We start from the raw sequence: 15,172 nt of genomic DNA, 5'->3' as shown, positions 1-15,172 counted from the left end.
AGTTCGGAGTTTGGGGGAGATTCTAGAAATTGCCTGAGCTGACCTCCAAAGGATTTTCAAGGAAAAAGGAGAAGACCTTACTGTCTTGATAAGTGTGAGTGTCGGCTTTCTGTGTAGCCCATGGCACAGAACTGTGGAGACTATGAGAGAAACTGAAGCCTGACGCCTTCAGCCAGCCCACAGAGACGGGATTCTTTCCATTTTCTTATCTTTGTAGAATGTATAGCCATTTGCCCAAATGCATACAACACAATGAAAGTGTGGATATAGAAAAGGAAGGCAGGAGCAAGGCCAGTGCCTATGCTGTGCATGTCTAAGTAATGGCCCAATAACTTATCCCAGGCAGCTGACTCAGAGAGACAGATGGATTCAGCGCCATAAGATAAAGCCCAGGTCTTTTTCCTGCCCTAACTAGAGAGAACAATTTCCCATGAGTCTTCACCATAGGATACATGCTGAGACCCATGAGACAGAGTGGGTCCTACCAGACACTGCTCATGGCTCTTCTGTGGACCAGACCAAAGGACAGTCCATGTGTCAACCAACAGTGTTGTTGTCAATCAATAAGTGCTGATGTGGACACCCAGGACTGACTGCTCCCAAAGAGAGGGAAAAGACAGATGCCTACCCCCACATATACCCCCGCCCAGTCCTCAGTCTTCTCAGCAAGCCCTTTCTGTCTACTGGACCTTTGACAAGTCTGCCAGTGTTTCTTAGAGTCCAGCTTGTCATCTATTAGCCAATAGGGGCTCAGACTTCACCCTCCATTGTGAGAGTGAAGGCTGGGGAGCTAGAGGGCAGCGTCCCCAAAGAATAAAAGGTTGGCTTTGTCAGATAGCAGGCAGCCCCACAAACGGTCACTTACCACACCAATGGGGGACCCCAGAATGCAGAAGCCACAAGGCTTCTCTCAACTCGATTCTTCAGTTGTATCAAGTCTTGGTCCTAGGCACTGGTCCTTAAGGGCACCCAGGTCTCTTCATTCTCTGTACAGTTACTTTAGAGATGGAGAAACAGGGGCACAGAATTCTCAAAAGACTATGGGTAGAGGTAATCCTGCAAACTTTCGTTGCCATCCAGCGCCAGTAGAGGCCCCTTCTGAACCCATTTCATGGACAGTGTTAGGCCTGCTGTTGGGAATCAGCAACTGGATTTCTCCAAGCTGAGGCCATGAAGGTCAAGGGGCTGCAGACAAGCAGTCTGGGCCTGACCTCAGCCTGTGCCTCCCTGACCTTGAGAGTTCCTACAAAGGCCGCACAGGATGGTTTGTGAGCACTGTCGACCTCGGCCTGGCCTTTGGCATGGAGTTAAAAACTGGTTATGGGCTAAGTGTAGATGCTTTCAGTGCAAGGCCAGGTTACTGATGCTTATATTCAGGCTGCTCCTCCGGCTTCTGAGAGCCACAGGGTCAGGAGGGCTGGGCTTCCAGCCTCCAAGAGAGAAAGGCAGGACTACTGCACAGCCTGCCTGCCTCCAGTTTGTTCTGTCATAATTAGGAGTTTCCAACAAGCCCCGTACTCTCTGTCTGCCATTCACTTGTGCTTTGTTTGGTAACTCAGTTCAAGAAAGTGTTGACTAAGTTGCCAATATCTAAAACCTGTGAGATTTTATAGATTGGGTAATCTGGATCCTAAGGTGAGGGTAATGCTCACCCTCCAAACAGATTCAGTCATGACTTCTCTGAGGTCTAAGGAATCTGGGGGCCTTGGAGCTAAGAGCTGAGGCTTACCCAAAGCTGGGAGGATGGGAAGGTTGCTTCTCAAGGACCAAGTGTGGGTGAGACGCCCCTCAAGCACTCCCTTGCAGGGTACTCAACAAGAGCTGAAGGGCTAAGAAGTACCAAACCTGTGAGTGAAGGAACTCACACAGTTCACGTCTATTTAAGGCTCACGGCCTTGCCAGGGCCACCCCAAGAGTGGGTGTCACTTTCTCCCTGGGTGCGCCTGAGCCATCCAATGAGGGTTCTGATAAATGAGAGTCATTGAGAAGATTAGATGACATCATGAGTGCAGTTAACATCCCCAATCAGATGGCTTCCATGAGGACACTGCCTTCAAACACCAGGACTCCCTTGCAGCCCCCTTCCATCCTTACCCAAGGTCACAACTAAGGCCAGCCTATTCTGCCAGCCACTCTCTCCTAATGCTGGCTCGAGTGGTCACCCCAGTTACATCTTTACAGGCATGAAGCCTTCCTCTGACATGGCTGCTCACCTAGAACTGTTAGGAGGAAGTAATTTTAAAAAATTGTGTGGTACAAGGCCAATAGCAGCCCCTTTGAGCAGATGTTACTGAGCCGCTCCACAGGACAACTGACTGTCCCTCCTCCTCACTACTCGGGTGACCACGTGTGTGCCTGGAACAGATGAGAGACAGTCCTTAAAAACCCCGTGTTCTGGTGAGTGGAAAATAAAAGCAAACAAAAAAGAAGGGAGAGGAGAAGGAGATGAAGTAATAAACACGGGTCACTGGTTCTCGTCTTCATTTACTGCGCGTGTTTACAGCAGACACTAAGGAAAGAGCTGCTTGACTCTGGTTAATGACCACACTATATGTATTATAGGCTGAGAGTCTATATTCCAAAATCTTATATCTGATACTTGTATGTCAGTGCTCAGAATGGTTTGGATGTCGGAACATTTCAGATTTTTGTACTAAAGATATTCAACTGGTAAGATCTGTTAATTCTAAAATCTGGAAAGCTTCTAGTGGCTCCAAGAATGTTACATAAGAATAATTTCCAAGAAAGGCAGAGACCTCAGGCCTCATCCTTTAAAGAACCAAAGGGGAGACTGGACTGAGAGAAAGCTTAAGACTGCCTGGGTGGTGATGGACACCTTCAGTGCAGCCTTGTGGGGACAGAGGCAGGCAGGGCTCTGCAGTTCCAGACCAGCCTAGTCTGCAGCGAGGATCTGGCACAGGGACAGGGCGCCTCGTAAATTAAGCAGTCCATGTTTCATGAAAAGGCACCTTTGCCTTCTGCTTTTCTCTCTTAGCCTCAGCCTGGGTTTTGGGATCTCTGTTTGTAATCACCCAGGGCCCTCTTCATATCATATGGAGATGGGGTGAAATTAGGCTCAGTACGAGATGGGGACTGCTAATGAGCGTCAGGTCACCGTAGTCTGTTCAAGTGGATGTGGTGGTTGGAATGAGAATGTCCCCCATGGGCTCTGGCATTTGAACACTCGGTCCTCAATTGGTGGTGTTGTTTACAGAGCTCTAGTGAGGTCTTGGGGGAAGTATATGATGGGGAATGGGCTTTGAGGTTTCCGAACCTTTGACTGTTCCCAGTTCACCATCTCTGGTTCTTAGTATGGGGAGCTCTTAGCTGCTGGTCCAGCCACCACAGCTGCTACCTCGTTTCTGCCTCAGACTCCACCCTCTGGAGCCATGAGGCTCTTCCCTAAGTAGTAATACACAGGGTGAGTAGCACTGTCCACTCAGATGAGTGGCCCCATGAGACAGGAGTGTGCCTGGGACACAGCCTTAGAGTTCTTGGGGTTTCACAGTTCTCTCTAAAATCAAGAATCTAGGCCTACGACCCGTGCCAGCCCCAGCAGTCTGCAAGCCTCGAAGGGACCGCACACACCTTGCATTTCTGGAGCAGCATTATGGAATTCTCTTCAAGACTGTCCAAATCCTTTGATGGAAGCGAGCCGCCTTGATCCTATGTGAAACTGGTAGCCAGCAAAGCTGCTCACCAGGCCGCCTGCTGTCGCCAAGCCCACATATAAGAATGGCGGTGGCTGTGGCCCCCAGGCTGCCGTCTGAAGCACACACAGGGCAGTACAGAGCTCCATGTAGTTACACATCACTGATCAAAACCCCTTGGACCTCTCAGCGTCTGACAGGTACTTGTTGGCTGCTTTCCCGGGGCTGGGGAGGGATCCTGAGCCGGCCAATGGGACACCGCCTTTCCCTTTTGATGTTGATGTTTTCACCTTGGAGACCAGGCTCAGCCCTGCTGGGGAGACTGTCAATAAGAGGGCCCACTAGATAGCAACCCATGAGGACCGCAGCCCCACAAGCTGAGCAGGTATCATCGTCCTCCCTGTCTGTTCTTCCCCACTAGCCCCTAGACGTGTCTCAGGCAGCTTTCCAATCCATGCAACCGGAACCTCTCAGTTGCCCCGAAATGGCATCTCTGTTCGCAAAGTTATTTGCCAGCTGCATATGCATTAAAGGGCTTTGCCTCTCAAAGTACTTTAAAATCTTTAATGAGCTGATCCTCTTATCCCTGCATGGCTGATGGGTTGATTCATTGACATTGTTTGGGAAGGAACTGAAGCCCAAGTGTCATGGAGTAGCTGGCTCCGTGTCACCCCAGACAAAACCGGGATTGCAGGCACATGACAAATTGCCCCAGTCCTGGCACGGCTCTAATCACTGTCTTTGTTGTCAGCTCCCTAGCACTGATGGTTAGTTGTGGTGCCCAAAGCTCACATGCGGTAGAGACGCTAGTGTCCCTGTCCTCTGTAGACGTTCACACATTCCTCAGATGTTTGATCACACTTGCCCTACTGTAGCTTTCTGTGTGGCTTCTGTGACGTCCACACATGACTCTTTCCTCTAGCTAAGAGGGGCCATGTCCCATGCTCGTAGCCTTAAGGCTGCAGTGAGCACATCCAGCCTGCTACCTTTTCTCTGTCCCACAGGCTGAAATGATTTTACATTGTTTTACATATAATGGAAAAATTCAAAAGAATAATTTTTGTTTTTGGAAGATCCTATGGAATTCAAATTCACACATTCCTAAAGTTTTACCGTAATGTAGCCCATTTTCACTTATGCTATGACTACTCTCTGCAGAAGCAAAGTTGAATAATTGCCCAAAGAAGCTGTATTATCTACATGGCTGAGAGGATCTTCCTAACCCCTCAGTTCACCTGTGGACCTCTAGTCCCTCGGTGTGCGACCTTCTTTGAATCTTCCTTTCAACATTTGCTAAGATGAGGCTGTACGACACTACAATGTCCCCTAATCCAGAGTGACTGGTGTCCTTGTAAAAACTAAAGCCTTGACGTTGGGTGTGAACACACAAAGAGCACCACTTGAGTATGGGGAGCAGAGGATATAGCTATAAACCAAGGAACCTCAAAAGTCTTGGCTGACCACCAGAAGAAAAGAGTAAGTTAGCTTGGAAGAGTCTCCCTGGAAGCCCCCAGGGATGTGCACTACAGCACCTTGACTCTGCGTTTCTGACCTCCGGAGCTGCATGATAGAGATTTCTACTGCTTAATGTGACCAGTCTGAGGAACTCCACCTCACGGCAGCCCCACTGGATTCCTGTGGTTACCATCTGACCCTTTATAGAGCAAGCCCATGTCCCTGCTAAGCTAAGTAGAATTTGGGAATGAGATCAGAGTCGAATTGTACCAGGACTCAGTTCTGCTCCTGGTCTTGGATTCCTTGCTAGAGAGCTTGCTTGTGTCTCCATCCATGAGAACTCATCCCTCTCGTGCCCCTCTCCCAGGTCATGAACTGTGTCAAAATGGATGTCAGCAAACTTGAAGTATTAACTGCTGGTGACTCTGGTGGCTCAAAAGGTTGGCCCAGCTTAATTGTGTCAGGCATCCGAGCCCAGTAGTGCGTGGGTTGAGACATGTTCTAGAACATTCCCCCACAGCTCCCACCTCTCTCTGCCTTTGAGGAGCTGATCACCCTGCTCATAAGGAGAACGTCTCTTTCAGAGATGGAGAAATGAGCAGTTCCAAGAGCCCCGAGGAATGCACACAAAGCTTCCAGAGAGTGAGCTCAGGACTGCCTTGTCCTTTAGGGGAGGCTTGAGATAAATCTACTGTAGGGTGCAGGGAAGCACTGTGAAGGGAACAGCACCATGGGGGGCCATCGTGATGGAAAACCATCATGATACCTAAAAGACAACCACAATGGAAAGCCATTGTGATGCCAAAAACACAACCAGGAGTCCAGTCTCTGGCCTGACGCTAGGGCCGGCAGAGAGAACCTTAAACTGCACAACTTCGAGCATCAGAAATTTACACAGTTTCAGAGTCCTGAAGTCTGAGGCAAAGAAGGTGACTGGGCCATGCTCTCTTCAAAGAGTTGAGCCTTCCTTGGCTCTTCTGGTTTCTGGTGTTGCTCCTCGGCTTGTGGTAACAGAGCTCCAGTTCCTGTCTACTCCTCTATGGCCTTACTGCTCCTGTCCCCTGGGTACTCTTGATACAAGGACACATGGCCGCCTTAAATCCAGATTATTTCTTTTCAAGATTCTTAACGAAGACTTTCTTCCAAATGAGGTCACTTTATGAGCTTTCAGGTGAGCTGACTTTGGGGGTGGAGGGACACTGTCCAATCCAGTATGTTTAAAGGAGAAAATCCCCAACTAAATCTGCCTACATCAAAAGGGCTTGTCTGTAACTGATACGATCAAATGCAACCCTTCAGGTGTGGGGCTCACAGACAGACCCAGGATTGGCACAGTGTCTTTGTCTTTGTCCCCTGACCCTGTGTTCTACTGGCAGAAGACATGCTTCTCCCTAGCACCATGGTTAGAATCATCCTCAGAGGCTCTAGGCCACCATTGTCCCTGCAATCAGACCCAGCAGAGAGTGATTAGACTTTTCTCGTGGTTCTCTAGGGAAATCCCCATCAGACTTTGTGGTTTGGGTAGCAGGCCAGCTTTTGAACACTTGTTTGTGCAAGAAATAGAGGGTTTTAACTGGTAGGACTCGCCTATGAGCCAAGACGAAGCCCACCCCAGGGCAGGCTTGAGGGATGGGGCACCCTGGTGTACAAGCCAGGGCGGGGCACTGTAGTCATCTTACTGGACAGTGGCCAGTAGCTAAGCCCTACACTATGCTTGTGTGTAAGAACCCCTTCAAGGGCACAGTCTGTCTCCCAGGTGACCTCAGTCCTCAGGCTCATTGGCTCACGTGACCCTGACACATACACACACCCCCCACCTCAGATTCCCAAGTACCTGGAATTTTGGATGCCTACACTGCCACACCCTGCACAAGCCTTTTTTTTTTTTTTTTTTTTTTTTATGTCTCTACCAAGCTCTATGTCAGAGAGACACAGAAGATAAAAGAGACTCAGGCTGTGGAAGGGCCACTTTCTACCAGAGAAAACTTCACAGAAACAGAAAATCAGACACCTGTGTGGTTAGCATAGTGGGAAGCAAAGTGCAGGGAAATCCAAGCCTGAGATGGCACAGTCCGGAAGCCCTTATTAGAGGGCACCACAGATCAAAGACTCGCTGAGGAAGCTCAGTGACTCAACCTGAAGTGCCTTTTGGTTACAAATAATAGAAGACCCAAATCAAACAGTCTCGAAAACAACGAGGTTAATTTATCTTCTCTTATTAATCAAAGTTCAAAGGAAAGGTGGCTTGCTGTAGAAGTTTATCATGCCTTCAGGGTGGGGTCCTAGTTGTCTGCCCTTCCATGGGCAAGCTTGTTCCTTAGGCTGATTTCCTCGTGAGAAGAAAATGGCTGCCAGGCTGGCTTAAGTCACTGTTGCCAAGGAAATGGAGTGAACACACTGGCTCTCCTCGATTAGGTCACACCTCTTCCTTCAGAGCCAGGGGTGGCTTGAATGCTGCAGCCGGCCCTTACCTGTGCCTGTCAGGATGCAGAGTGGCCCCGGCAGCTTGCCAAGAGTTCATGGACACCATTGACCATGAACGTGCAGCAGCCTCAGCTGAAGAAGCCCCTGGATCTTCCTTGAGAAGACTTGTGACCAATTGGATGCAAAAGGAGCCCAGCTTTGGGCTGGCAAGGTGACCGGGCAGGTAGAGGTGCTGCTGCCAGCCCTGCTAAACTGAGTTTGGCTAAAGGCTGTACAGAGTGAAAGGAAAGAGCAGTGTCCTCTAGGCCGCCCTCTGACCTCCACACGGAGACCTCCACATGGAGACTGTGGTGTACACATAAGTAAGTAAATACATAAATAAATTAATGCGATTTTAATATCTGTATTTAAAAACCAGCGTTGGAAGATAAAGAGACAAAAACGCATCATCAAGGAAGGAGTTCTGAGCAGAACACAGCTGCTAGGCCGTGTGCACCCCAACCCTCGCTGCGCCTAGACAGCCCCTCCACTTGCCTGAGAGGGGTGGTAGTTAGGCTGAAGTAGCAAACAATTCCCATACCCATCACCTTTGAACAAGTGTCCTGTGGACCCAGGAGAGGCCATGGGGCCAGTGACCCTCCAGGTGATAGCCCTGGGTACAGGCCCTGGGTCCTGTCACCGCAGTTTCTGGAATGTTCGGGCTCTACATCAAAATACCAAGATAGGAGTCCCACCAGAGGACGGAACACTGAAAGTCAGCTGCGTACCGTGCTAAGGCACAACACCAAGGGCCAGGTCAGGGTACTGTGTGCTGGAGAATGTCCTCTGTGAGACGGTCCCGTGCCCCTCACGCTGGAGGAGATCGTGGAGCCACCTGCCTCCTTCATGTGAAGCAGCCTTCCGTGATTCTGCAGGCCACACACAGGAGCTGTTTCCAGAAGGGAGGAGACGGGCAATGGAAGATTAACTGCTCCCTGGGTTCCACATAAGGATCAGTGTTTTCAATAATACTGTGTGAGTTTAACCTCAAAGTAAATGGTTAATTCATCTTATATCAACAGCACTGTGATTCATAATGTAAACTTGGAGAATTTTTGATGTTTCGAGCCCACATTCCTTTTAATTTGCCTCTGCATTCTTTTAAAGCCACAGTTACTCACTTGATAGAGTGCAGCATGCAGATGCAGGGTTTCTGCCTGGAGGCGATTCAGCCTGGCTGGTCCGGTGGACGTCTTCTTTCAAGTGTGTACTCTTTCTTAAATTATTTACTGGGTAAACACACTTTGCATTTTCAAGAGGGACATTAAGACTGCTTGCTGCTGGCCTGGTGAAACATCTAGGCCCCTTACCCAGAGTTAACAGCAGTTACTTGGGCTGCCCCCAGAGTTCTTTTCAGGCTTGCTAGCAGAGTTCCTTGACCTGTCAGCCTTTCTGACTCCTCCTAACTCCACAAGTCTGCGTTCAGGTCTGTGGCCAGAGTGATCAGGATTGGCCAGCAGCAGTGGCCAAGCTTTCTCCCAGCTACAGTCTGCCACTGCCAGCCTTGACATCCCCTCTCCCTTCTGGATCAGCCCTGGCCACTCAGGTGGATCATCTTCTGTCCTAGAGAGACATTTTTGCTAAAGCACGTCACAGTCCAAAGCTAGGCTGACGGCCTGGCCGGCCGGACTTACGTACACCCCTCTGTGTTCTGACTCCTCCTGCCTTGCGCCCCTCACCTCAGACGTCAGGCATCCCTTTCTGTCGTTGTACCAGTGTCTTCCACCAGTGAACACTCACGAGCCTGGGGCAGTCATTCCTCCTCCCTCTGGGAGAAGAGCCTGGCTGCTCTGTGAAGGCACTGTAGCATGTAGCGCCATCTTTAGGGGTTCCTTCCAACTCCAACCTCCATCCTTTTCTACCCTAACATTTTCCTGCCAAGGAGTTTGCCCAGACCTCTTCTGCACTCTCCCTAGGATGGAATGATTACACTGGCCAGGGCCCACGCTCTGTCTTCACAGTCCTTGGAAAGTCAGTCCCCTGTCCTGCTCCCAAGTGCCAGTCACAGCTAAAGCATGCTGTCCAAGCCTTAGAGATGAAGTGTACATGCTCACCACAAACAGATCCATCAGAGCAGCAGAGGCAGGGGACAGGGATGCCAGTGGGCGTGGCCATACAGGCAGGGGAAAGCCCTGTTAGAAATGTTGGGGTTTGGGGACTCCTGTGTGCTTGTTATATTACCATGTTCCAGACTAAACTAGTAGCCCCCATAGTTAACCATTCTGCATGTCCATCTTGGACAGATAAGACAGTTGTCGCCCATGCTGTCCGTGGGACACACTGCCACACTGAGAGTCACACTATGATAGGTTACCCAGGGAAGAACTTTTAAAGTTTCATGCTGGAATCTGCTTTACTGCTGAGACTCCGTTTTACTGATTTCTTTTGTAAATCCGACATGGGTGACTGTGGTAAACAGAGGTTTGAACAGAGACCTCAGCAAAGGAGCTGAGAGGACCATTCTGAAGACTCCTCCCTTCCAAAGAAAAGGAGAAAAACCAACTTGACTGTTAAAGGAAGCCTCGGTAGGTCCAGCCAGCGTTCCTAATCAGCTTCACGTTAATAAACAGGAACCCTGTTCTTATTTACTTACTGAGTGGGACGGAGACTCCTTCCTGCCTCCTGGGTAAACTTGGGCTGTTAAGTCTGAATTAGCTGTCATCACAGAAGAGTTAATGTCGGCCACAGGCTTTCTAGTGGGACGAGAAGAAATAAACAAGACAGCTCTTCACAGAGGCCCCTGTGATAAATGAGTACAGAGCGCACCATCCATCTCCTGCGAGAGGAGCAGACACGGCTACTCAAGCAGCTTTGCGGAAGGCGTGTCAGCAAATGGCGGTCATTTTGTAACCTGTCAGGAAGAGAGGGAACCCGTCCTGTTAGGGGCCACAGGGGAACGGACCACTCTAATGGGATAGTCTCCATCCACCCGTGAAGAAGGAAGGTGGGAGGGAAGGATCCCACCCAAACAGCAACCTGATGTCCTCCTCCATTCCGGCCACAGGGACCCCTGTGAAGGCCCCTCTGAAAATGCCCCAGTGGAGGCCTGACGCAGCCCCACACACCCCTCCCCGTGGAAGACCCTGTCCAGGGTCCCATGTGCATAGGAGGACACGGAAGTCTTCATGTGCCTCTGGGTAGGTGGGATGGGAGTTGCCGCAAGCTTGAAGCTGGGTGGGCAGCCGGCTAGACGGCAGCCTCTTCGGGTTTCTATTTCCGTGCGCTCTGTAAGAGCAGCGAGCGTGGGCGAGGCTGTTTGACCCAGGTTCCCTTTGAAAGACTCAACAAAGCATTGTGGTGTGCGACCTCTTTTCTCCGAATGAGGTAACAAATTATGAAATCACTTCAGCGGAAGCGCGCTGCAGGCATCCAGAGCATGTGTCTCCTCTGCTTGTCTTTCTGAGGTCAGCATCTGCAGGGCTGGACCGAGGGACCAGCAGCCCCTAGAGGGCCTACCCACAGCCGGCTGCCAGGCACCTTGAGGACGCCCTGTTAGCTCCAGTTTTCCTCTTTTTTGCACCGGGGAGCATTTGTAACATCTCCTAGCTTGAGGAAGCCGTGAGCCGCTCTGACAGGTGACGGCCTCACAACCTGAGCTGCAAGTTTGACACTTGCTTCTTAATCCTGTCTTCTCCCTGCTAAGTCTCTCTCGATTATCCTGGGGTATTTTTGTTCAGGTAAGTACCTCACTGACATATCTCCTTGGAGTCTTCTCCTTTCATGGGAAACACTGTGGGGGAAAAAAGTAAGGCCTGTTTCACATTCTAAATTAAAAAGAGATGCTCACATGGGGTCCTTGATCACTTAAGGAGGCTACATAGTACCCACATCCCGAAAAGCCTGTGAGTCCTCTGAGTTCTCTAAGTGTGAGCATCATGGAGTTGTTCATAGAACTGAAAGCTCTCCTCCCTGCCCTTTCTCTCTTCTGTGTGTGTTGTGTATCTGCCTGTGCATGCGTGTGGCTGTGTGTGTGTGTGTGTGTGTGTGTATGTGGCTGTGTGTGTGTGTCTGTGTGTATGTGTGTATATGTGGCTGTGTGTGTATGTGTTTGTACGTGTGTATGTATGTGTATATGTATGTATGTGTGTATGTGTATATGTGTTTATGTATGTATGTGTGTATGTGTATATGTGTTTATGTATGTATGTGTGTATGTGTATATGTGTTTATGTATGTATGTATGTATGTGGCTATGTATATGTGACTGTGTGTGTGTGTATGTGTGTGCATATATGTATGTATGTGTGTATGTGTACACACTCTACCTGCCATGCTATGGTTTCTTTAGCCAGCTTGGCTTGGGCAGTGTTTGACCGAATACCGTTCATTCATCCATGTGCATTTTTCTTCTTCTGTCTCCCACAGAATCATCCAAAACCGCATCCTGCTCGTCATCCTGGGGATCATCGTGGTCATCACCATCCTGACGGCCATCACTTTTTTTGTCAGAGGACACTGAGGCGTCTGCTCTCCCTTGATAAACAGTGATCTTGGCTTGTTCTGAGTAATTAAGACAAAATGGTCACATGAATCATTCTTTCGTGCTGACAGGCCCCGAGTGACCCTCTGTCTCTCCCTTACCACTGCTGAGTGCAGAGAGTGTGACAGCATTTTCTACTCCTGTCTGCATGTGGGTTGGTTTCCTTTCTGAGGTTGGTCTTTGCCCAGATTTTTTGTTTTTTATAGGTAAAGGCGAAGGCTTATTTGCCTTTAGGTAACTTCATCTGCTGTCCAAAATAGCTTTGGTGACATTCTTCCTAGTCTTGTGGCCTGGGGTCAGGGTTTGAGAGAGGCCATGATGACTCAGTCACAGGAGCTTCTGTGTGTCACGTACCCCACTTTACCAAGCAGTCTTTCTGCGCTGTCCATGGGAAAAAATGCCAGAAAAATCAGAGGCCAGAGGCAGAGAGCAGCTCCAGGCCAGCCCCACCCTTTCCCAGCACAATGAATGCAGCCATCCTGCCGGTGCAGCTTCACTGCAAAGGAGCGAATTTACTGTCACTCATACAGAGAGCTGGCCTAGCCTTCTCCCTGGTTTCTTATGGCACACATATGTACGTGTGTGTATATTTATTGCACACATATGTACGTGTGTTTATATTTATTGCACACACATGTAAGTGTGTGTATATTTTGCCTAAGAGTTTTTGCTAAAGCCGCTCGATGTCCACTTTTCCCACTTTGGTTACTGGCAACAAGAAATATCCCCTTGCCTTCCCCAGATGCCACCCTCCCCAGAATTTACTGGCAGCGTGAGAATTGACACAGTATTTAATTGTGACCACATCTTCCCTGACCTGTTTCTGTATCTTCTCAGTTTTAATATGAGCTCAGTCAACAGCTGTCCTCATATACACAAAAGGTCTTGAAGGTTCTCGCCACGTCCCTTCCAATGTGGAAAGACAGCATCAGTCTTTGAGAGAGCCTGAACAGGGTTCTTCCACTGGGGTGAAGTGTGCATTGTGGTGATTAAAATGGGTGGGTCCACTAGGAAAAAACAAACAAACAAACAAACAAACAGAAGCCCTCGGTGGGAAGTGTCCTGTAGCCTCTTTCAAAGAATGAGGAATTGCAGACAGCTACACAAGAGCCACTTGCCTTTTTAGTGACAACTGGTTAGCAAAGCCCACCTCGGTTCTCCATGCATTCAGTCCTCTAGCACCCTCCATGATTTTCTTCCCTTTCTTTCTGTCTGGAGTAACTGGGAATTGTGCTCAAAATTGTTTCATTTGTGATCAGGCTTAAAAATTCCCCAGCTGAGGTCATTTCCCCTCTGGTCATGAAGCAAATGTATTCTTCTTAAGACTTCGTAGGTCATTAAAGGGCCGCACGCACTATCTTTTCAGTATAATTGGCAGCTTTGAAATCTTGAAAAGCCAACCTGTTCTCTTCATAAAAAATGCTAACCACCTGTGCTCATGGAGTAAGATCATGCTGCAGTTGATCTCCTAACACACACACACACACACACACACACACACACACACACACACACACACACACTCACTCAGAAGAGAACCATTATAGAGTAGAGAAGAAATACAAAATCCACCAGAGGACTTGTGCCTGTGGAAACAGGCAAGGCCTATCTGTGTTCAGATGAATCATTTATTACTGTGTAAATAAAGGTATAGTCTTCATGTCGGAAGGATGGTGTTGGGTTTGGGCCGAGCAAAGTAGGACAGCAGAGGAGACTGGCTGGAAGCTGTGCTACCTTTCCTGTCAGCTAAAGGGACCAGCTCAGCAAGAACCTTTATCCTGATAACTGAATTCTGGAAATCCTAAATGTATCCAAAAAAAAAAAAAAAAACCATTAAAAAGCAAGGAGACAACCTCGTCTGCAGTGTTGATGCTGGTGAAGGAGATCAAGGCCTCTGGCGGCCTTCTTGGCAATACTGCTTCTTAGTTAAGAGTATACCTGAGTCCTGAGCTGTCTCTCCCACCTTCCTCCATCCTCCCAAGTTACATCTCCCCAAGGCTACCTAACAGGCAGGCTGTAGCTGAGCACTGGCACCTGCTGGCCCTTAAGAATTTCACCAGAACCTGCCTTCATAGGAAATGACATGGGAGGGAGGCACCTACCACTCACCTCTCGGCTCCCTCTGCTGAGGGCCTCCTTGGCCAGCTCCTCAACAGCGGTGGGAGTGGTAATCCGCGAACCTATAATACTTGGCCTAACAGCCCCATTCTCTCCCCAGAGAGTGGCCACTGCACTCAGGCCAGGCCCACAGAGGGTGGAAACAGGTCTGAAAGTCCCTCGACAGCCCTCTGGCCTTCCAATGTTGTGGGAAGAACATGGAGGAGCCCTGGGGCAGGGTGATCCCCTCCCCACTTCCCTGCCCACCAAGGAAGGGAGAAAGTGCACAGCTCCGAAGCAGGTGTCTATGTGGAAGGTTCTAGGCTCCTATCATGTAGACTTCGGCTGCTGACTATTCTCGAAGTTGGGAGCCTTTGTTTAAAAGTGTGGGGGAGGTGGGGGGAAGACAAAATGGCAGCGTGGGGGAGGAGGAAGAGGAGGAAACCCTCGGCATATAAAATTCATGCAGACTAAACAGTTTCTCTGACGGTCATAAATAAAGCGGAAGCAACCCTGCTCCAGAATCAAAAGCAATTTAATTAAGGTCCCTTAAGTTGTGAAGAGTTTTAAGCGCTCCCTCCGTGTCGGCGTGGATGCCTGCAGACACAGCCGCCTGACGTCAGCGGGCAGGCCGAGGCTGCCATGCCATTTGCTGTTCTGTTTTAGGCAGGCTGGACTGCCTTATTTTGGAACCAGCTTGGTGGGGGGTTTGCTTTGCTACTGCTTCTGAGCCCTGAGCTTCAAAGGCTGAAATTAATGGCGAACAAAATTGTGCGGCTCTGGCCGTCCCATGCGGGGCCAGCCCATTGAGGGTTATCATTAAGTAAAGAAATAAAGAGGGGGAAAAGCCTGCCTGCTCCAAAAATCTCATCAGATAATGACCTCCGTGATTGGGTTTTCATTACCACACAGCATCCAGAGATTACCAACTCATGGAAGAAGGGATGAGGGAGGGAGAGGAAGACGAGCCACTGTCTTCCTCTCTCTCCCTCCCTCCCTCCCTCTCTCTCTCTCCTCTCTCTCTTTT

General features: G+C 49.4%; 1 protein-coding gene across 4 annotated transcripts in view; it reads left to right on the top strand.

The window, feature by feature from the left end:
• Vti1a (vesicle transport through interaction with t-SNAREs 1A) overlaps positions 1-13,574 on the top strand; it is a 292,766-nt gene extending 279,192 nt beyond the window's left edge. For 2 of the 4 annotated variants that reach the window (XM_032892326.1, XM_032892327.1), the window contains one exon: positions 11,934-13,574. In XM_032892326.1, coding sequence (XP_032748217.1) covers positions 11,934-12,027 — 94 coding nt within the window. In that variant the 3' untranslated portion in view covers positions 12,028-13,574. The remainder of the gene's footprint in view (positions 1-11,933) is intronic. The other 2 variants (XM_032892329.1, XM_032892330.1) reach the window with 1 other exon arrangement.
• Positions 13,575-15,172: the final 1,598 nt, after the last annotated feature.

Source organism: Rattus rattus, chromosome 2 (assembly GCF_011064425.1).
Source record: "Rattus rattus isolate New Zealand chromosome 2, Rrattus_CSIRO_v1, whole genome shotgun sequence".
In the NCBI taxonomy this organism is placed as follows: domain Eukaryota; kingdom Metazoa; phylum Chordata; class Mammalia; order Rodentia; family Muridae; genus Rattus; species Rattus rattus.
The sequence above is the reverse complement of the archived record's forward strand: the minus strand, read 5'-3'. Positions and strand labels throughout refer to the sequence as shown.